Raw genomic sequence first — 22,040 nt, forward strand, 5'->3', positions numbered from 1 at the left:
ACTATTCCTTTTCCTTTACTTATAAACAAACTTACTGAAGAAAGAAAAAATGCAATGTAAACCTTTGCATATCTGACTCAATGTCTGCATTGCTTTCTACTCTGGGCATGTGGATTGTGCCTCTGTGCCTGTAGTTTGGCATGCAGGCTAAATCCAGAAAAGAAATCAAGAGGAGATTCCACTGGATTAGTTTTTCTTTCCTTTTTCTACAGAAAGGAAAGGTAAAAATCCTCACAGGGAATACACAGAAAGTCTTTGATGGAGAAAGACAGTTGATTTTCTCCCTCTTGCTCTCAAAGTTTGGTGTGATGTTGATTTGGGGAAAGGATGCTGCCTACCAATAGTACTTAGTGCTCTGAAAAACAGATCAGACCAGAACTGTAGGAAATGGAGAAGGTGGTCTCTTATTTCCTAGCAGGTAAGTGTGACTTCTCTTACATGTGTAATAATGAGAGAAAAAGGCTTACATCTGGTTCACGTTAAGTATGTTGTCCTAACCCAAACACTAATATTTGTATACCCTTACAATATTTATATATTAATATGATTTTGTGAAGCCAGCCAATAGCCTGAGATACTTCCTTGGAAAGTCATCTCAAGATTAATTACCACGTAGCCAACACATCAAACCATCATTGTCTCTCATGCACACGTGCGTGCACACCCACCCACATATGCAAAATAGAGTTTTAAAAGGATGTTTAATGAAATGAAAATCAATGTAATCAGTATACAAACTGAGAGCAATAAATTACACTGAAGCCATCCAACAATACAAAAGCTGTAAACATTTCATCATCCTGTTCTTTGAAGGCAAAATGGCAATTGCAGCAGCTAAGGCTACTGTCTAAACAAAGTGATACTTGGCGCGCACAAAGGAGGATATGACTTGGTCCTGACAGGAAATGTAGCCCAAAACATTTGAGGAAATCAAGGATATTTATGATATATATTTATCATAAAGGCAATGTTTAGGCCATTTCCTGTGATCGGTATTTCTGCATAAAAATGATTTCATGGTCAGTTCTGCTCAGCTAGTGCCAGCTTTTTTAGCACAGGTAGTCCCAGAAAAGCAGAATAATTGTCAGTCATCCATGAGCAAACCAATACTTGCACTGGTTCAATAGAAATGCGCAGACCATTAGCCCTTATTCCCCCTTCGGCAGAACAGGAAAAAAATGGATTTTTGGCATAACCATTAGGACTAGAGATTGAAAACGCATGTTTTTCATTTCTGACAGCTACATCTGCCTTTAGTACTTGACTTTTAAAAACAACTTTTTATCTTGAATTATCAGTGGGAATAAAGTACATTCATTCTCTTGAAAAGGATGAACGTTGGCAATACGTGACCAGTTTCAATATGAGAGAGGCTATTTTACAGAATGTAAGTGCTCTATGCCCACCATGAGAAATCATTATTACGATTATTTTAACTGTATTTGGCAAAATCAAGCTTGACCACCAATCTAATGCAAAAAAGAACAGAGATAATGGAATACTTAAACCCTATCACCTGTGGCAAAGGTATCTGTAAACAGTATATGGGGGTTGTGATACAAAGACCAGAAAGTTGCCAATGTACTCGACTCTATCCCTTCTTCATTAATATGACTATTTGTAAGCTCTGCTTAGCTCCCAAGCCTGGAAATGAATTAGTATCAATATGAACAGTAAGTAATTGATAAAATATTTTTAAAAATACAAGGCAATCACTTTTTCTGGACAACCTTGGATACAGAAGATACAAACTTTATGAATTTTACAAGACTGGCCAGAACCCTCCACAGCCTCACAAAAAAATTCAAGATAATTCAAAAAGCTTCCATTTATTTTCCACTACCCAATGCTGATCTGAAGATGTAACAAACTCCTGTTTACTCCCACTTTTTCCTTTTGAAATGGGTCATGCAGTCATCAACAGTGGGAAGATGCTGCTCGCTGTTACCTTCGCTCTCAATTAAATAGTCTTGATTTCTCGAGAGTGACTCTCTGTAAAAGCGTGACGTTGAGATTTCACTGTCTGAAGGCGTCTGCCGTGCAAGCTGAATTGTGACCAGGTGAGAAGCTGCAGTAAAGCACAGGACATGGGGACAAAGACAAGGAGGTAGAAGCAGCCCTGGCGTAGTGTAGGTTTCCAGGCTACACTGGAAGCCAACCTTGGCTGGGCACTTACTATACTGCTCAAGGGATCCCGTTGAAAAATGTCATAACCTGGGTCGAAAAGAAAGATGCGAATGAGAGGTTGGCTCAACAAGAAAGATGAGAATAACTTCAGGAATTGAAAGGGTCTAATTTGATTTTGTCATTGTAATTTTTACTAAAAACACTTCATTTCTTTCCCCATTATATTCAGGTACTTCCATCTCAACAGCCTCCTGATGCCTCCATTATCTGCTTTTGTGAAAATAATGAAGTCGGGTTCTCAATATTTATAATCAGGATGTTATTTGGATGACCATTTACGTTTTTGTAAGACTACCTGAATCACAGAGCAAAAAGTAACAAGTGTCCTGATGAACCAAACATAAGATATGCCCTGCCCTCAATTTTGAACCAAAACTCATTTCCTTCTCTCTTTTTAGCAAAATAGTAAAAACAAGTGCAGCAGTAAGGACCAAGTGGCAATGAGGCAGGGGACTCTGATCACTTTTATACTGCAACTGCACTTCTCAGGAAGATCCTTCATTAGAAATACAATATTTCCCTGCATGAAGCGATCTTAGGAAAACAAAAGAAAATGAAATTCTCTTAACAAGAATATTTAAAAATTTAGATTAAAATCTTTTCCATCACGTATATTTAATGGTAAAAAAAAAACCCATTCCTTTTGGGGGTACCTATTGGGTATGAGATTTATTTGTGAACAAACTATCCTAATTTGTTCCTTTCAATCACAAAGCTCACTGGTGTGGTATCCAGAAAAGCAAAACATGAACCACCACATCACTAAGGGAAAGGTATTTTTTTTCTTCTTCTGCAGATTCACAATTCAGCAAAAAGGACGAGCTTAAGAGGAACCCTTGTGCTGTTTCTTTTCAAGACATATTCCCCAAGAAAAAATAAGCTGACAGTAAAAAGAGAGCTGAAGAAGCTTTTTTGGATGAGAAGTGAAACATCTTCAAAGAAAAACCAGAAAGTCCAGTTGCTTCTTGAAAAAAGCACCTTTGAGACTGACAATAAAAAGCAAAACAACGAATATTGTCACTGCTGATGTGTTATCTGCCAATCAGAAAAGCTATCAGATATTCCATCCAATTCCCCACTGCCCTTCACCTACCAGTGTAAGCAGAAAGCAGCCAGGTGCCAATCAAGGGGGCAAAGGTTTGGCCTGGTTTGGTTACCAAAGCCACCATGCCAAACAAGAGGGCCGAGGCAGCCTGCTGCCTCCGATTTAGCACAAAGTCTTCATCCACCAAGTCAGACACCACCAGGTTCAGCAATTTGCAAGTCCCTTCAGTAAACACACGGTTACTAAGGAAAAAAAGAGAGAGAGGCTGTTAACAGAAAGCATCAGGCTAAGAGAAATTCCAGTTCATCCTTTACTGATTTGAAACAACTGGGAGTTAGCTCAGTGCAAGAAACTCTCTGCTTGACTGCTTATGTGTATGTGTCTATAAATATACTGTATGTGTTTATGTGGGTGAATGTACATGAATACATATGAAGATGAGCTGGTTCAGTTTTGTTTTCTTTTTTATTGGCTTCCACTCCTAGATTGACCACTGTAGATATTCAGAAAAAGATCCATAAAAGAAAAACAGAAGCAGCATGTGGGAAAAGGCTTTACTTTCAACCCACACAGCTCCCTCCAAAATTTATCAGCATAAAGTGTAACATTCATTTGTTACAATTTTTAATATTTCTTTGCAATTAAAAATATGGGGGGGACGACGACTTTGGAATATCATTACCACTGAGGTGGGATTGTCCCTAACCCTATTATCCACCCAAAGGTGCTGAAAACCTGGTTTTGCCATTAGGCCTTGGGAAATAGAAACCTGCAAAATGGCTATTTCTGCTAAGTATGATAGATTCAGTCATGGAGAAAAAAATATCAATATTTAATTTTGCATATCATAACTGCGGCCAGAATAACCTACGCACAAAACTGGAAACTGTCTTCCATTCCTTCAGAGGATATGGTCATTAAAAAAATACATGAATGCGCCGAGATGGATAGCCTAACCAAACTGTTAAAAAATAAACAAGATAATGATTTATGAAATATGGAACATTTGGTATGAGTGGTTAAAGAAAAGGTAATATTTTTGATATTTGGATAAGTTATGAAAATGACAGAAGACGTGCATTTCATCACAAACTATATAGAGAAATTAAAACATTAAAAGAACGAAGGAGTTATTGTAACAAGGCAGATCACATCAATGATAAAGAAAAAAAAAATAACCATTGCTCAATATATGCTGTAAAATGTATGTGTGTGTGTGTGTGTGTGTGTATTGATTTGTCTGTTTTAAATGTATGTCAAATGTTTTTTCTAGAATAAAAATTATATTTAAAAAACTGCAAAAGGGCTGTATTGTGTGTAAGATTTTGACTGCACTCTCCTCAGTGTTTTCTAATTCTAACTTTTAATTGTCCTAATTGTCTTTAGTGGTTTTGTCCTCAGTAACTGATTTCACAGGTTTTTTTTGCTTTTGCTATTTTAATAATGTGAACCATCCAGAGTGAGTTGGGCAGCTATATAAATTCATTCAATCAATCAATAAAAGAGCAGGTTTGATAAATTTCTCCAGGACATAAAACATCTATTTTCTTTCAAACTTTTTCTCCACAATGAAAAAGGATCCAATTTACCATACATTTCCTAATACATTCACATCTCCTGTAGCCATCAGAATATGACTTTAATTAAAAATAAAAACAGTAATAATGTGGTCCTTAGCCAAAAAACCCAAAACACCTGTCCTTGCTTTAATATGCTTTTCAGCATTTCACCAACTCTGCTCACCAACTCTGTTCACCAAATCATTAGACACAACAACACTTTTAAAAACTCCTCGTTCATCAGGAGCTAGATTTGTAATGTATTAAAATGAAAAACTCACTGAGCTTCAGAAATCTGATTCTCCACAAGTTCAGTCATCCCAAAAGAACATTAGTATCTCAAGATATATAAATAACTAAGCATGCATCCAGAATTCAAATGTTAAAAACTTTAGCTTCACTTTCTATGACGTCAATCTATATCTAATATTTTATCATAGAGGCCTAGCCCATTGTATTTACCTAGTCCTAGCCCAATTCTCTCTAGTGTCATAGCAATATAGCAATAAATACCTAGCTATAAAGAAACAGAGCAGGTAGATCCAATCTGGTCCAGCAAGAAGCATAATTACACTGAGCAACAGTTTCAGGAAGAAAAGCCCTCGCACCACAGCATATACACCCCACCTCCGGCAGAGAGAGAGGAAGTAGAGGTTGTTGAGGTGAGGAGCCACGTAGGAAACACCTGTGACAAAGAATAAATAAAGGAGAGTCAGAGCTTAATGGCACAATCCCTATTTATATACAGAAGATCCTGGACAGAACCTTTCATCATCTAGAGGAAATATAGGAAAAGAGACCTGCCTAAAATCCTGAAGTTAATACCAAACTAGACATGTTTTTCTTTTCTTGTTAATGACTTCCTTTGCATTTACATACCTAGCAAGAAATGAAGAAATAAACTTATATACATTCTGAATAAACCAGCTAAAATTATTTTGGGGACCTTCGATTTTAAGAACTCAAAGCATAAAATGGACCTGATTTCACTGCATTAAATATCATTTTTAGCAGAGCAGACTAGACATATATCTTACAACCAATCATGTCCCTCCTTTTACAATAGCCACATTACCCTAAATCAATCAATCATAATACAGAAAGCATGGCTGGATGGCAGGCAGGCAGGCAGGCAGGCAAGAAGGAAGGAAGGAAGGAAGGAAGGAAGGAAGGAAGGAAGGAAGGAAGGAAGGAAGGAAGGAAGGAAGGAAGGAAATAAATACACTGCTCAAAAAAATAAAGGGAACACTTAAACAACACAAAGTAACTACAAGTCAATCACACTTCTGTGAAATCAAACTGTCCACTTAGGTAGCAACACTGATTGACAATCAATTTCACATGCTGTTGTGTAAATGGAATAGACAACAGGTGGAAAGCATAGGCAGGTAGCAAGACATCCCCAATAAAGGAGTGGTTCTGCAGGTGGTGACCACAGACCACTTCTCAGTTCCTATGCTTTCTGGCTGATGGTTTGGTCACTTGAATGCTGGCGGTACTTTCACTCTAGTGGTAGCATGAGACGGAGTCTACAACCCACACAAGTGGCTCAGGTAGTGCAGCTCATCCAGGATGGCACATCAATGCAAGCTGTGGCAAGGTTTGCTGTGTCTGTCAGCGTAGTGTCCAGAGCATGGAGGCACTACCAGGAGACAAGCCAGTACATCAGGAGATGTGGAGGAGGCCATAGGAGGGCAACAACCCAGCATCAGGACCGCTACCTCCGCCTTTGTGCAAGGAGGGACAGAAGGAGCACTGCCAGAGCCCTGCAAAATGACCTCCAGCGGACCACAAATGTGCATGTGGCTGCTCAAACGGTCAGAAACAGACTCCATGAGGGTGGTATGAGGGCCCGACGTCCACAGGTAGGGGTTGTGCTTACAGCCCAACACCATGCAGGATGTTTGGCATTTGCCAGAGAACACCAAGATTGGCAAATTCGCCACTGGCGCCCTGTGCTCTTCACAGATGAAAGCAGGTTCACACTGAGCACATGTGACAGACGTGACAGGGTCTGGAGACACCGTAGAGAACGTTCTGCTGCCTGCAACATCCTCCAGCATGACCGGTTTGGCAGTGGGTCAGTAACGGTGTGGGGTGGCATTTCTTTAGGGGGCCACACAGCCCTCCATGTGCTCGCCAGAGGTAGCCTGACTGCCATTAGGTACCGAGATGAGATCCTCAGACCCCTTGTGAGACCATATGCTGGTGCGGTTGGCCCTGGGTTCCTCCTAATGCACGACAATGCTAGACCCCATGTGGCTGGAGTGTGTCAGCAGTTCCTGCAAGATGAAAGCATTGATGGACTGGCCTGCCCATTCCCCAGACCTGAATCCAGTTGAGCACATCTGGGACATCATGTCTCACTCCATCCACCAACACCACGCTGCACCACAGACTGTCCAGGAGTTGGGAGATATTTTAGTCCAGGTGTGGGAGGAGATCCCTCAGGAGACCATCTGCCACCTCATCAGAAGCATGCCCAGGCGTTGTAGGGAGGTCATACAGGCACGTGGAGGCCACACACACTACTGAGCCTCATTTTGACTTGTTTTAAGGACATTACATCAAAGTTCGATCAGCCTGTAGTGTTTTTTTCCACTTTAATTTTGAGTGTAACTCCAAATCCAGACCTCCATGGGTTGCTAAATTTGATTTGCATTGATAATTTTTGTGTGATTTTGTTGTCAGCACATTCAACAATGTAATGAACAAAGTATTTAATAAGAATATTTCATTCATTCAGATCTAGGATGTCTTATTTTTGTGTTCCCTTTATTTTTTTGAGCAGTGTATGTTTATAGTTTAGAGTATCAAAAATAGAAAAAAATATGCTGTCAATACTATGATTTAAGATAACAATATTACAATTATAAAATCTATGGGGTTTTTTTTTACAATGTAAAACATAACGTTGAGAAAACCAGTACAACTTGCACTGAATTGTGACATAAAACTTTTGATCTTAAGCTAATTATTGAATATCAAAGTGCTCATTATGTTCTTACTTGGTATGTTTGTGAGTGTGCGTGTGTTAATGAAAAGAAAAAATAAAGAACATTTAACAAGAATTGAAATACTCAAAATAAAAAATAGAAAATTAAAAATAAAAATAAAAACAAAATATTGGATTTCTAGCTTCTATTTGTTAATTTGCAATATTTGCAAAAATGTAAATGTGATTATATTTTCCAGGCTGCATGATAGGTTGTATATGTGGGAACAATTCTGGGTTAAATTTAGTGAAATTTCTATGGTGTATGTTTTGCTATTGTCTCATATTCTTCAAGTTAACGTTTCTGATCAGATAGCGATGTCTTTCTTTCGATGTGGGGCAAAACTTATTCTTCTTACTGTAAGCATATATTTTGTTAAATTAGGATGTTTTTCTTGCTTTTTTTCTGAGATTATTCCTAATAAATTGTGGTTTCATTCCAAATGTAAATTCCAAGATTTTCTACATAAAATCATGAATGACTTCCTAGTACTTTTGAGGCTTTTTACATGTTATCATCTGCGGTATAATGTTTCTGATGTTTCATGGCATTTGCAATATTTATTTCTGAATGAGTGGTCTATCTTAGATATTACCGATAGAGCTTGTATAACACCTATAAAACATTTTGCACCAATTTTCCTTTAGATTATAACTTGCTGAAATTTTATAGATTTAGTCCAAAATTCTTTCCATTGCCACACAGAAATTCACAATTACAGCATTTGAAATTAAATCATTCAATTTTCTGATCACTGAAAATTCATAAAAATAAATAGGACCCCTTGGTAGATGCAATGAATATGACAATAAGTTTTCCTCCAGAGACAGGAAAATTGAAACATGCATAGAAGTTGTTCTGAATAGTTATTCTGGTTCCTTTAACCAAAGAAGATGCCAGTTTATGCAAAATAGATCATGTTTGTTCTCGTTGTGTACATGGCTTAGATTACATGAATTAAGTTTTATATAAACTAAAAAGCCTTCCACAGTGACATAAGTAAACATTAATTGATTCCTGCTAAGCAAATGCCTTTGCATAGCACTGACATCTTTAAAGCCCTTTTCCATTTAAAATGGAATAATTATTTATGATAAGTAGTAGGGTTTGAGGTTTGTTTTGTTTTAAAATTTAGAAGTCCAAACTTATACTAAGTAGATCACATTCTGCATGAGTCTATATCCTGGATTCATTCTAGATTTAAAAAAGCTATACTAAATGAAATTTTTAAAACTATTGTGAATCTAGATTTTTTAATTAAAACTCTCATAACACTCAACATGGGTGATAGTTAGGGATTATTATTAATCCAAACCCCCTGGAAGAAATATTAATCCAACTCTCCTGGAAGAAATTTGTCTGACGTTTGCATATTGGTTTCCTTATAGATCTGAACTATACTAATATGACAAAGTGATAATAGGCACTTCAGTATCACTCATTTATGAGAGACAGAGGGAGGGAAGTAAGGAAGGAGAGATCACTAAACAACTTATTAGCTACAATAAGCATATCCAGTAAACTGCTGGAGAAAAAGGAACTATGAGGATACACGAAAATGTCTGGTTGACTTCAATCCCTATAGTCTTGTCATAAGTCCTATTTGTTTTCATGCAATTCACACACAACAAATATATAGATAATGCCACCTTTAAAAAAGTACACTGTTTGTCATATTTAATTAGAGAATGACCAGAGCTAACTTACATAATTTGGATATATACTATTGGATACAGCATTTCATATCTGTAAACTTTCTGTTTTTCAAGAAAAAGAATGGAAAACAAGTACTTCCAGAAAATGATTTAGCTAAGATGGATCACATATTTTCTACCTTTAAAGAGGAATAATATCCATTCTCCAGTTCAGCTTTACCTATTTTATACCTCTAAATGTGTCCAGGTAGCACGGTCGCTATATGTTGCAGTTGAATGCATCTGCAGAACAATTTTTGGGAAGTAAGACTCTATGGCTGAGCAGAGCTTCCTACTATTCCCACCTTGGACTTACCTAGAAGAAATGATCCCATTGAAAGGGAGATGCGATCGGACAGCAAATGCTCCAGGAACAGAGGGAAGAAGTTGCTGTTAAAGTGGCAATGAAAAACCTGTAAAACACATTTATAAGACCTATCAAGACAATTAGAGAACAAATAAGCACACTATATGCCTAATGCAATATCTGCCCCATATATTTGTATACAAGCTCAAAGATAAATATTCAAGCCCAGTTCAGTGGGTCTGTATTAGATCAGAAAGAATGAAATCTGTTCCAAAGAATGATGGAACCCAGTAATTTATATTGCACAATCGGCCCTCAATAAACCCTTTGAAGGGAATAAGTGCAAGATTACTGCAACATGCTCTACATGGAGCTGCCCCTGAACAGCATTCAAAAATTACAACTGCTGCATAACACAGGTGTCTAGATAGTAAATGATGCCAGATATATGGCACACATAGCACCACTTCTGTGTGAGATGCATTGATTACCAGTATGTTTCAGGATGCAATTCAAGATGCTGATTGCCACCTCTACAGTCATACATGGCTTAGGACTGGGTTACCTGAGGGATTTACTTTTTCCAAGTTTCTCTGCCCATCCAATTTGATTTAGCAAAGTAGATATGCTACAGATCCTGTCAGCCAAACAGTCAGGCTGGCAGGGATTAGAAGACAAGCCTTTTCTGCAATGATCACCCCTCTACGGAAAGTAGCATGGCCCCAACCCTGTCAGCCTTTCATAAGATCCTAAAAGCCTGGCAGGAAAATGTGAATATCCATTCTCACACAAGCCTGTCTTGATATCAGGGTGACAAAATTATTCTTAAAAAGCTGTGCTTCTTTCAAGATGCAGCTGCTGCTGACTTCATAACACAACAATTATTTGTACCACATTATACATCACTCCGGCTGTACATTAATATGCAAATAAACCACAGAGTCTGCACTGCCAATTAATACTAACATTGTATCAACATCTGCAAATACTAAGAACATCTACTCCTATAACAGGAATGCCATGTTTGAAGACCTCATAGCCTTTCCTCCTGTAATATGAAAGTACACTGATGAAGAATGCAAAAAAAGAACCTTTGTTCTGTTGCACACAGTAACTTTTGAAGATTAACTTCAAATTTCTTCCCAAAAGGCAGGCATTGCTTTTCTCTTAATGAAAAAAAGTACAAAAACATTTAGAGTTCTCAAGAATGTTCTTATCCCACCATAGAAATTATTTTGAGAAACAGGAAACGGAAAAGTTTATCATAAATTTTCCCAGTAGCTGACTTGTCACACAGTCAAGATGAGACTATTAGACAGATTCATCCTGAAATCTTTCAGATCAACACCACTTCCTAATTCCAACTTTCCCAATCCATCGCTTTCTAGATGTGTTGGAGTTATAGTTCTTAAAAATCTTAGCCAACATGCTCCTCAACCAGGCTGACCAAGAATTCTGGTAGATGTAATTTAAACATATTGAATACAGAGACAATTATCAGAGATTTATGAAATTATTTGGAAGTTCACCAACACTCTGCTGGATAGGACCCCTATCAACTGGGCTTTTAGCTAGCAGCCAGTACTGTTTTGTTACAGAGACTATGCAACCCCTACCTGCATTAAATTCATGGAGACAAACCATAGAAAATTGTGATGTCTGGAAAGCTGTTTGAGGTACTCAGCCAGTGTGATTCTTTTATCTTGATTTCTAGAAGGATGATCAATGTATAATCTGCTGGAACAAATTTCCACATTTTAAAGATAGCCAATATAATGAATTCAGGTCCTTGTCTTCTTGAACACTTATTTTCTTGGTTAGGTAGAGAGGAAAAAGTTCCAAAATAATTAAATCATGTAAGAACAGGATACAGATGAATAATAGTCTCTGTCTTGTCTCTTTATACATAATGATGTATTAGCCAGCCACCAAATCAAACACAACACAGAATACAATTTGTTTAAAAGAAGACTTCAATAAAACTTTCAAGGTGAATTTGTCACCATTTTGTTACAGAAGGCATGCTCCATTTCTATTTACAGGGTTCATTCCAAAAGTACTCAAGAATTATACAACTAAGCTTGAGGCCATTTAGCAGATATTTATGTTTTGTTTCATTTTTCTGTATCTCTCAATGTTAAAGCTAGCAAGTTCATGGGGAAGGATAGGGATGCAAGGAAAAACAGGGAATCGTCATCAGCTGTATTATATCAGAAGGGGAGAGAGCCTAGTGTTCTGCAGATATTTTGAGCCTCACCTTCCTCTTGGATTATACCGACCAGATCTGATAGGAATTAAAATTCCTAATTTTTGGATGACAGGCTTTATTATCTATTAAATTATATTATAAATTATACACAGAGAGACGGTTTGGCATCGTGTTAAGGCACCAAAGTAGAAACTAAATGTCTGTAAGGTCTGGTTCTGCCTTAAGCACTAAGCCAACTGGGTGACTTTGGGCCAGTCACTCTCTCTTAGCCCTAGAATGGAGGTAATGGCAAAGCACTACTGAAAACCTCATCAAGAAAACTGCAGGGACTAGTCAGATAGTCACTGGAAACTGAGAAGAAAGAGAAGACCTAATTTTGAATTTAAAAAAGCACACTTTAAAACATTTTATTTAAAACATTACAAAAAGTTTAAAAGAAAAGGTAAATATTAGCCAAATGTTTCTGAGAAATCCAATCAAATAACCTTCGTTGATTGCTAAGGAGCCAGTTTTTAGCACATATTTTATTTGGCTAGCAGAAAAAGCCCTTAAGTATCAGAATGAGCAGGCTTGTTCTGCACAAACTTTTCACATATATGGATCAAAAGCATCCAGTGTTCAAAGGGATTAAATACAAAATCCACTTAGAACAACTTCATACAGAAGTGCTGAAACTGTATTCTTATATAGTTTGATAATTTAAATTTTAAATTTTCCACTACAATTGGAAATCATGGTTCCTTTGTTTCACACCCAATCATCGATCTGGAAGCTCATGCACTGCTTTTTAAAAGAACATGCACTCTTTACAATTCCATCTCCTTAAAATTTGAAGTCTTTAGTCATTTCTTTCACAAGAAATAAAACAATACTTGGAAAATGTGGTCACTGTTTACCCGCAACATTTTGTATACACTGGGCAAGTTATTTAAAATGAGAAAAGATATTAGACAACCAAGCACCACTCACTCTTTTAATGCTTCGTTTTCATCCCATTTCACGTGTCCATCTGTCTGAAGCCACTGTCTCAGTAGCCATGTGGCCAAGGTAAACCCAAGTGCTGAGCAGAAAGCCAGAGCCACGCAGAACACCCTGAAGGAGAAAAAGTCCTCTTTGTTCCACACAGCATAGGACATAAAAACTGAGAGGGAGCCAATGGCACTAAAGAGTGATGAGTAAAAGTTAAGGTCAGTCCTATCCTTTGCAGACACAGCGAGATCAGCAAGCAAGGCATTCTGGTTTAGATCCACCATAGTAAGGAAGCTGTCATACAGGCAGAGACAGATAAGGAATTGTAAGCCTGGGTTGGCCCAGGCAATCCAAAAAGCCAGAAATGACACAGCAAATAATGGACCATTGCGTCTTAGAGCTTTGAGTCTCTTTGAAACAACTTCTGGAGTGGAGATTGCTATTCCAGACCTAAAAAGAAGAAAAATATAGTCTATGTAAACTGGCTGAGCTTTACTCCACTCATTCATTTTTAAATTGGACATCGCCTTTTTGGCCAAATAGTAAGCTACTTTGTCTCAAGCATGGATTCAAAGTTTCTTCCCTGACATTCCCCTTTCACTGGAAACTGTCATCAGAAACTGGCACACAAATAGAAAGTAACATCAAATTTATCTTTAAAGAATTGGAGGCCTTTCTCCAAACTAAAGGAACATTTTGATATAATCTGTTCTAGGCCTCTGAAAGGTTGCTCCAAGGTCCACAAGACTGACCTTAGACCAACCTAAATTGATATAAGACGGTAAGCTTGATTACTTCATGGCCTGGAAAACTTAGGGGAAATTGAAAACAAAAGATATGCATCTTAAAGAGGAAAAAAATTCTTGCCATACGGTAGTAAAGCAATGTGGAGCTTCCAATTTTAAGCTAGTTTCTGACTAGGGTGTCGGAATGTCTGCAAGATGCATTACTGTGAATAGTGTGAAATCTGACTTGTTTAATGAAATATAATTGTAATTATTACATTCTCTTAAATATCTACTATCAGTGAGATTCTCTCTGTCTTTCTATGCTGTTTAGACTTTGAAGCAGGACATAAATGAACCTCTGCTTACTGCTGGGTGCTAAGAAAAGCTCTGTCACTCAACCAGCCAAACAGAGGATCGTTGAGGCTGTTCCATATCAGAAAAACAGTCTAGGAAAAAACAAAAAGAATATGATTTAGATACTGAAATATTTAACCAAATCTATTATCTTACAAGTTAGCCATGCCTATATTGGGAAGAATAACCACAATAATTGAAATGCCTATATACATACCCTTTTAAGGAGTTGCTTAAAGGTATACCAAGAGTATCCACCCAAAATGAAAAGCACTTTTACCCATTTTGAATCTGAATATTGCATACCTCTAAGAATCTGATGCCAGATTCTTTCAGACTAATTACTGAATACTCTGAAATTATTTATTACTGCAACTCATTTTAAACTTTCCCAGAATTCTAGCAAGCTAGTTTTTACATTTCATTGTCACTGAATCTTTACAACCAATGCAAGTGCTATAGCACACATATATTTGCCACATATTTGCATGCATACTGGCTAATCTATAGTTCATGCATCTTCTATGATAACTACCCTGTTTCTCCAACAATACGGCCTCCCCAATCAGGAAGTCCCAGCATGTTTTATAGGCATGAAATGAAATTAAGCCCTCCCCCAAATTAAGGCCTATATTAAAACATGCAAAATGGGGGAATGGTGGGGGGCTTGCCGTTAGGAAGTACTTTTGTTGCACACCCAGATATGGTGCTGCCTGCATTGACCCTGATATGAGTGCCCCACCAATGCTGAGGTCAACATCCAAGCCGCCGCCCGCCCGAAGATGCAAGGGGGGAAATTAAGTCACCCCGAAAAGACAGCCTAGCCATTTTTTCGGGCTCAAAAAAATAAGACCCAGCCTTATTATATGAGAAACACGGTATGCCATAATAAATTATAATTTATTTAATTTCTGAAATATCACATGCTATCACATGAAAGGAAAGGCTAATGATGATTTTCAAAGTTAAGAACTTACCTCCCCAATCCAAAAGGAAAGTTTATCAATTTTATATATAGAAACAAAGGTGTCCACATAGTAGAGGAGAAACACATTATGCAAAATTGAAATAAAGAGAGACAAGGATCCATAAACTACTCCAACGGGGAAGTTGAACAGGCAAGCTAAAAGCTTCAAACCCATGTTGATTCACGTTCTGGATGTCACCTCCAGTTCCAAAATGACCTCTCTGTCCAGTATTTGCTGACTTGTTGGTGGGACCAAACCATCATTAACTCTGTTTAGGCAGACAACAAGAAATTGGGCAATTTAGTGTATAGATTTGATACATTCCCTACTCCTCTTTCAAAGAAAATTGCAACAAGGAAACCAACTTCAGCAAGTCTTACTCTGGGCTTCAAAGCCTACATAAGACGTGGGAAAGGAAATTTATAATAGGATTTATATATACAGTAACAAAGGAATAATGCATCACACGACAACAGGTTTCAGATCAAACTGACTGCTGAGTAAGCTCTATTGTACTTTGGATATTTATACATACATATATATATATATATATCTAATACAAATCTAGCCTACTTTTCTGCTGACACGTCTTCATAGTTCTTAACTAAGTATATAAAATAATTTAAAATTAATTTAAAATTAAACAAACAAGCTTGTACAATATTACAGATACACTGTAGCAGGAATGGATGGGGATGATGGAAATCATGCTCTAGTTTGAAAGGCAGCTAAAATGAAGTATTACTAATATTAAATAGGAAGGGATGCTGAATGCCTAACTTTTTAAAAAGATAACTTTTAATGTGCTAATTTTATAACACATGATAGCCACCTTCCCATACATGGCACTTTCCAGAGTCCTTGGGCTATAGGATCTTGAATTCCCATTTTTTGTACACGCTGCGTTCACACAATATGAACATTCAAGATTAGCTGGATCCAGGTTTACTCAATTTCTGGATTGATATAGTGCATAAATGATTAACTAACCACACAAAATGAGTTCTTACAATATCCAAGACCGAAATGGAAAATTTCCTTCCAAATCTTTCAGTATGTTATCCAATACAGCTACAGACTAACTTCTGAGTTTTTTTTTTTGTTTTTGCATAGAGGGTTTATCCCTTTCTGGGAGAAAACTAGGAACACATCAGACTTATGTGCTGTTTACAGAATTACACGTCTCCTGAAAGCACAAGTTAATTGCAAGACTCATTTTAAAAGAATAGGGCAAGTTTACAGATCAAGTAGGATGAAATACACAAACTACAATTCTTGAACTTCAGCAGTCCACTTGGCACATTGGTACATAATTGCCTTAACCTTGAAGGCATTTGGAGATAACATTTAAAAAAAACCAAGAAACACAGTTTTTGCATTGGGATGGTGTTTTCTGAATTAAGAGTAAGGTTGCAATCCAATCTATATAATTCCATTTCACCATAATGTGAACAGAATTATTAACTTTAAAAAATTCAAATAGGAATCTAATTCAGTCTGGAAAGAGAGGGGTAGGAAAAATTTAAAATAGATTCTTAAATATATTTAAAATCAAGATTTTCACATGCAAAATTGACCTCCAATTATAGTCAGCCACAAATAAACACCGCTGTACTATCTATCCCACAAAGTATAAATTAAACTGAAACAAGGAAATTGGTTCTCATTCTTCAGCAATATGATTTATTTCCTCTTGCAAGAAACTAAAGTCGACATTTTGACAATTATAATCAGAAGCATTTTCAGTCTAAATTTTTAGTCAAAATGTTGCCTATCTAAGCTATTAATTGGAAGCAAATAATAATATTCATACTAAAAAAAATGCTTGGCAACTTAAGTCAATTAGAAAACTCCACTATGATTCATTGACTTTGTACATTGTTTGAACATAAAAAAAATGCATGAGAGTTTGTTGGATGGCATTAATGTTCAATGTTTAATTGGCTCTTTTGGAAATCTGAACACTTTTTCTTCAGAGAAAGAAAACGCTGTGCCCTGTTCTATGACTAGGTCATCTATTTTAAGAGTAAGGTGCTCAGGAGAGTTATCTGTTTATTTGTCTACATAATTTTTTAACAATAAAGAGAAAAACAATGGCAGAAAGATCCCCCTTCCCTGGTCAGTTTTCTAAAACTACAACTAAAATCTATGGGGAAATGATGCCAGGAGCCATTAATCTGAGGCAGGAATAAATGGTAAAAGAAAGCAGACATGGTACCAGGTGATAGGCACTGCAAAGTGCAAAGGCTGCTGCTTACAAAAAAATCGAAAAAGTGGGATGAAAGGCCTGTTTTGAGAAGGTGAGAATTTCATGCAGAATCAGGTAGTTGGATGCATATATCTCTGCCTTTCAGCCATGCCGTTTTCCACAGGAGTATAACATGAGACAGGCTACAACGAACTGCCACATCTGTATACTGCATTTACAATCCAGTTTTGTTCTCGTGTACAAGCTTCCGGAATCTAGACGGGTGTTTCTCAACTTGGAAACTTTAAGCTGTGTAAGACTTCACTTCTCTTATATATGCAGGCTGGGGATTTTTTGGGAGTTGGAATCGACAGGTCTTAAAGTTGTCCAGGTTAAGAAACACAAGTCTAGATCTTAGCACCGTATAATTATTTACAATGGGAACACAAATGGGAGTTCAGGAAGCATCCTTCAGCTCTGCCTGTCAATATGACACATTAGCGAAGAAGCCGCCAAGAAACCTAAAGAAATGCCTCAAAAGGGCGAGTGGTTGAAGTCTAATGCAGGGCAAGAACCTGCAATCTACAGGAAACCCAGGGCGAACCGACCAACGGGAAAGAAACCGCTCTAGGTGCGGTCATCCTTTAAAATTAGGATTAAGATCGAATGACTTGAGAACGAACATTCTTTAAAAGAAGAAAGACGAGGCAGAATTTTTAAAAGAGTTTTAAGATAGATGACTGTAAATGAAAGAGGGGGGGGGGAAACCCCTCAAGGAAATCACGAAGAGTTTTGCCTACCCAGCCATCGCTAATCGAACTCCACCGGCACCTACAGCCCGATTTCGCCCGTTCCGTTTTCAGAATCGCGCAGCCGTACTTCACTTCTCAGGGGCCAACCTCCCGCGTTTCAAGTGACGTTCGCAGGACGGCCATCTTTAACACTGAAAGCGGCGAAGCTTTAAATGCCATGTTTGGTTTGGGCAGTAACAATAACAATAAAGAGATTCGGTAGAATTAGTTCATTGTCAAGAAAATGGTTGTTGTAGTTGGAGTGATATTACTAATTTTACCGTATGCTTTGAGTCCAACTTCAGGATGTTTTCTTCTCGGTCTTAATTTTTTAAGTATATTGTAAATCCTGTTTATGTTGTAATTCCCGATTGTTGTTGTCCTGTAAGAATTTCAAACGTATATAGGGCATCATGGAGATGGTATGCAGATCGGTGACGTGGGATAATGGTGGGGTTTTTTAAAAAATATAAATCAGTAAGTTAGAAATGTTTCAGTATTTGCCGGTTCATTTGGATTCCAGTGTAGCAGCCACCAAAACAAGATCTATAATTTTAAAACATCAAGCAATGCATTTCCAGTATATCCAAGAAGTGTGTTAGATGCATATTATGGAAAAGATTGTGGTTTTTATTCATTGCCAAGATACTGATTTATTCCCCTAAACTGCTCCCTCCTTAAAAAAGAAAAACTATCTGAACTTTTCCAAGAATAGATTAGACAGTCATTTGACCTGGAGGGTAATAAGGTTTTTTGCCTTAAGCAGTGGGTTAGACTGGGAAAGCTCCAGGGTGCCTTCTAACTTTGTTGTTCTATTTCCAAAATGCTCTACGGAACTGCGTTGTTTGGGATTGTGAAGAAATTATTACCTGCCTGTTTCGTCCATGATGTGTTGCAGAACTTTTAAAGGTTTAAAGATGGGGCGGGGCTAATCAGAGGTGGTAGTTGCCAAACTATTCAAAATTTCCGATACCGGTTCTCCAGAACTGGTCAGAACCTGCTGAACACCACCTCTGAACTGTTGATATTTGTTTCACTTATTTCATATAGGCCAGTTTAGTCTAGACTCTAGTGGTTAAGGCACCAGAGTGGAAACTATGAGAATGTGAGATCTAGTTCCATTTTTGGCATCAAGCCAGATGGGACCTAGGGACAGTCATTCCCTCTTATCCTAGGCAATGACAGTCATTCCCTCTCATCCTAGGCAATGACAAACCACTTCTGAAATCTTGCTTAAAATGCTGCAGGGACTTGTCCAAATAAATAAAATAAAGTCATCCGACAAGTAATCTGCATTTGGAGAAGGTGGTTATAGCTATGGGGGCAAGTTGTTCCACAGAAGGAAACCATCATTGAAAAGGCCCTGTTATGGCTTTTCTGCTTTTAATATCCTGATTTTAACTGCTTTTTAAATTGCAAACTATATTTGGCAGTGGTAATATACTCAATAAATAAATCTATATATATATAAAAGCAAAATACTACTCACGTATCATCACAAAATCTCCAGAACTGTAAAGCCTACAAATTTGAAATTTGGAACGTATGTTCCTCTTGGCGTCTAGGTGCTCACTAAAAAAGTTTTTTTTTTTTCCAAAATGACCATCAGAGCATTAGTATTTTGTATATTATTATTAACACGCTCTGATGCTAAGGAGTTCTACTCCCTCCCCACCTGAAAAGAAATCTATTCCAAATACAAAACACAAGGAGAGGAGAAGAGTTTCAGTTTCAATTTTAGTTTCACAGAACCAAGCAGCTTTAGTACAGAAGACGTTGAGCTAAGCCACGTCCAGGCTCCTTGCTGTCTCCTTGCTCACACACCAAATACTGTTTCGAAACAGCCCTCAACTCTCTCACACACTGACAGGATGCTAGCCAGATGAATACTGATGGATGCTGGAAGGCAGAGGCAGATTTTTTTTCTTATTTACCTCCCCAAAAGCTAAGCCTGACCACATAGTTTCATAGCGAAGCATGGGTATTGAACTAGTAATTATATAAATCTATCATTACAGTTATCTGTTTAAGCATAATTAACTATTATCCATTAATTTATTGAATTCTGCTATGTAATTTGTAATGAATATAGGGCACTATAGAATCAGATTTGTGGTGTTTTCAGTATATGGAATAAAATTCTATTTAAATCACTGGCACTTCATAGTTCAAAATAGCCTAGAAAGAATTGAGGACGTCATCAGAGGTCCACGTGTGTGTTTTCCTTAGCTTCTTCTGAGAAGGTCTGCATCATACATGAGTCAAGGAAGTTAGTTAATTCACTTTTTTCCATAAATATTGTTTTACAGTGTTTGTATTATCAGATGCCACTGATGATTCACAGATTCCACTTACTAAAACACAGGAATATCATGACTGTTTTATGAGAATACAGTATTGGGAAATGTTTGTATCTATTCACATACCTTAAATAGCAATAGTGTACATAATGAAGTAGAAAATCTGATTTGTCTTTTAGGACATTACCCCTCTTTTTTGCATTTGGTCTTTTTTCTGAACTCTATCTTTTGATATTCCATTATAATCCATTACATCTGATAGCTAATTTAAAACTTTGAAAAGAGATTACTTAGAATGATCTATTCAGATTTATTTCCACATCAGTGTAAGAATTCATGAATAAAAACCATCCTAGAATTGGTATTACTATCACTAGCCTGTACCCCAAAAGAAATAAACTACCACTGAAATGTGTTTTAAACTTTGTGCGCAACTATAATTTGGTAAATGAGTGACTAAATTGTAGTTTATTCAATAACACAGTTAAATCATACAATCTTCAGGTTACATCCTACTCCAATTAGCACTTTGTATTTATTTACAATATTTGTCTGCTGCCACTATTGTGTGACTACAGAAAACAAAAGTTCAATATTCCAGTTCTAGTAAGAACATAATATCTAGTTCCTCACCCATCAATTCAGAAGAAAAGGTAACTTGGGACAAAATTAATTTTCAGAGGGTGCATATTCCAAAGCACAGAGACCACTACAATCAAGGCTGAACACCTAGTCCATACCACCTGCATGTGGGGGCAGGTCTCTCAAAAAGTCATCTCTAGGTGGTTGGAGCAGATGAGCAGAATTGTACTTTGTAAAGTAGTTTTGCATCTATCCTGGGGCCACAGCAGGATGTGAATACTGCTGTCATTTTCTTCTACCATGTGATCTCAACTCTATGATTGTGACTTGTTTATCTTTTTTCTTATTCACAACATTTTATATCACTCCATTATAAAAAGTCAATGCAGCAGACAAAAACAATTGCATAATAAACATTTAAACAGTAAAAAGAATGAAACAAAATTAGGGCCATGGATAATTGAGTTTTCTACTTCGAGAGCTGAAATTAATTAATCATTGTTTCAAATGTCATTGTTGATAATCAGAAATGATGGCGTTCCACAGTCATGTGATACATGTAATCTTAAACCATGAACTATAATTAGACGTATGTGGGTTCTTAATAATAAGGCCTAACACACACAGCTCAATTAGCCTATGATGATAATATAGCCATGATGCTAACCTGTTCTGTGGGTTTACACTTTACTGCAGTGTTTTCCAACCTTGCCCATTTCCAGGGTAATGGACATAAAATGCCAGATTCTTATCAATGGCCATGCTCAAGGCTGGGAAACACTGTTTTACAGCTAATATCAAAAAGCATTGCACATCTTCTACAACATCTCTTTTTTTCAAATTTTCCTTTGAGAAAAAAAGGCTATTTTCTAGTCTTGACATTATTAATTTTGAAAGTTTTTCAAACAAATGTAAAGTTGGAAGGAAATTGACTCCTAAAGATAACTCCAAATAATAGACTATCTGGGCCTAATGACAGAATTCCTCTTGAAATGGATTTGTATTAGGGTTTCCTTGCCTAACAAAGAATGAATGACGGCTAATTAAGTGCTCCAGGTGTTGTCTGGGGTTGATAAAATGAGCTCACAGGGAGCCATGAGCAGAAGGTAATGTGTGTAGAAAGGGAGAGTTGCAAGTAAGACTGGTTAGTGTAAGATTGTTTG

The 22,040-nt window shown here is 37.2% G+C and overlaps 1 protein-coding gene across 2 annotated transcripts; it reads right to left on the reverse strand.

The window, feature by feature from the left end:
* Positions 1-682: 682 nt before the first annotated feature.
* On the reverse strand, positions 683-18,089 carry SLC68A1 (solute carrier family 68 member 1). 2 transcript variants are annotated; one of them, XM_026667296.2, is made up of 9 exons: positions 18,005-18,089; positions 15,026-15,284; positions 14,061-14,140; positions 12,967-13,416; positions 11,405-11,522; positions 9,798-9,894; positions 5,305-5,476; positions 3,281-3,474; positions 683-2,214 (listed from the first exon to the last, which is right to left on the reverse strand). In XM_026667296.2, exons 2-9 carry the CDS (start codon positions 15,188-15,190, stop codon positions 1,961-1,963), a joined length of 1,530 nt encoding a protein of 509 aa, XP_026523081.1. In that variant the 5' UTR covers positions 15,191-15,284; positions 18,005-18,089; the 3' UTR covers positions 683-1,960. The 2 variants fall into 2 exon arrangements, with proteins under 2 accessions (XP_026523081.1, XP_087820755.1); XM_087964629.1 differs by having other exon boundaries at positions 11,405-11,525; positions 18,005-18,088.
* Between the last annotated feature and the right edge of the window lie 3,951 nt (positions 18,090-22,040).

The sequence above is a fragment of the Notechis scutatus genome, chromosome 4, assembly GCF_049901735.1.
Source record: "Notechis scutatus isolate UNSWTSFEM ecotype Mainland chromosome 4, rNotScu1.2, whole genome shotgun sequence".
In the NCBI taxonomy this organism is placed as follows: domain Eukaryota; kingdom Metazoa; phylum Chordata; class Lepidosauria; order Squamata; family Elapidae; genus Notechis; species Notechis scutatus.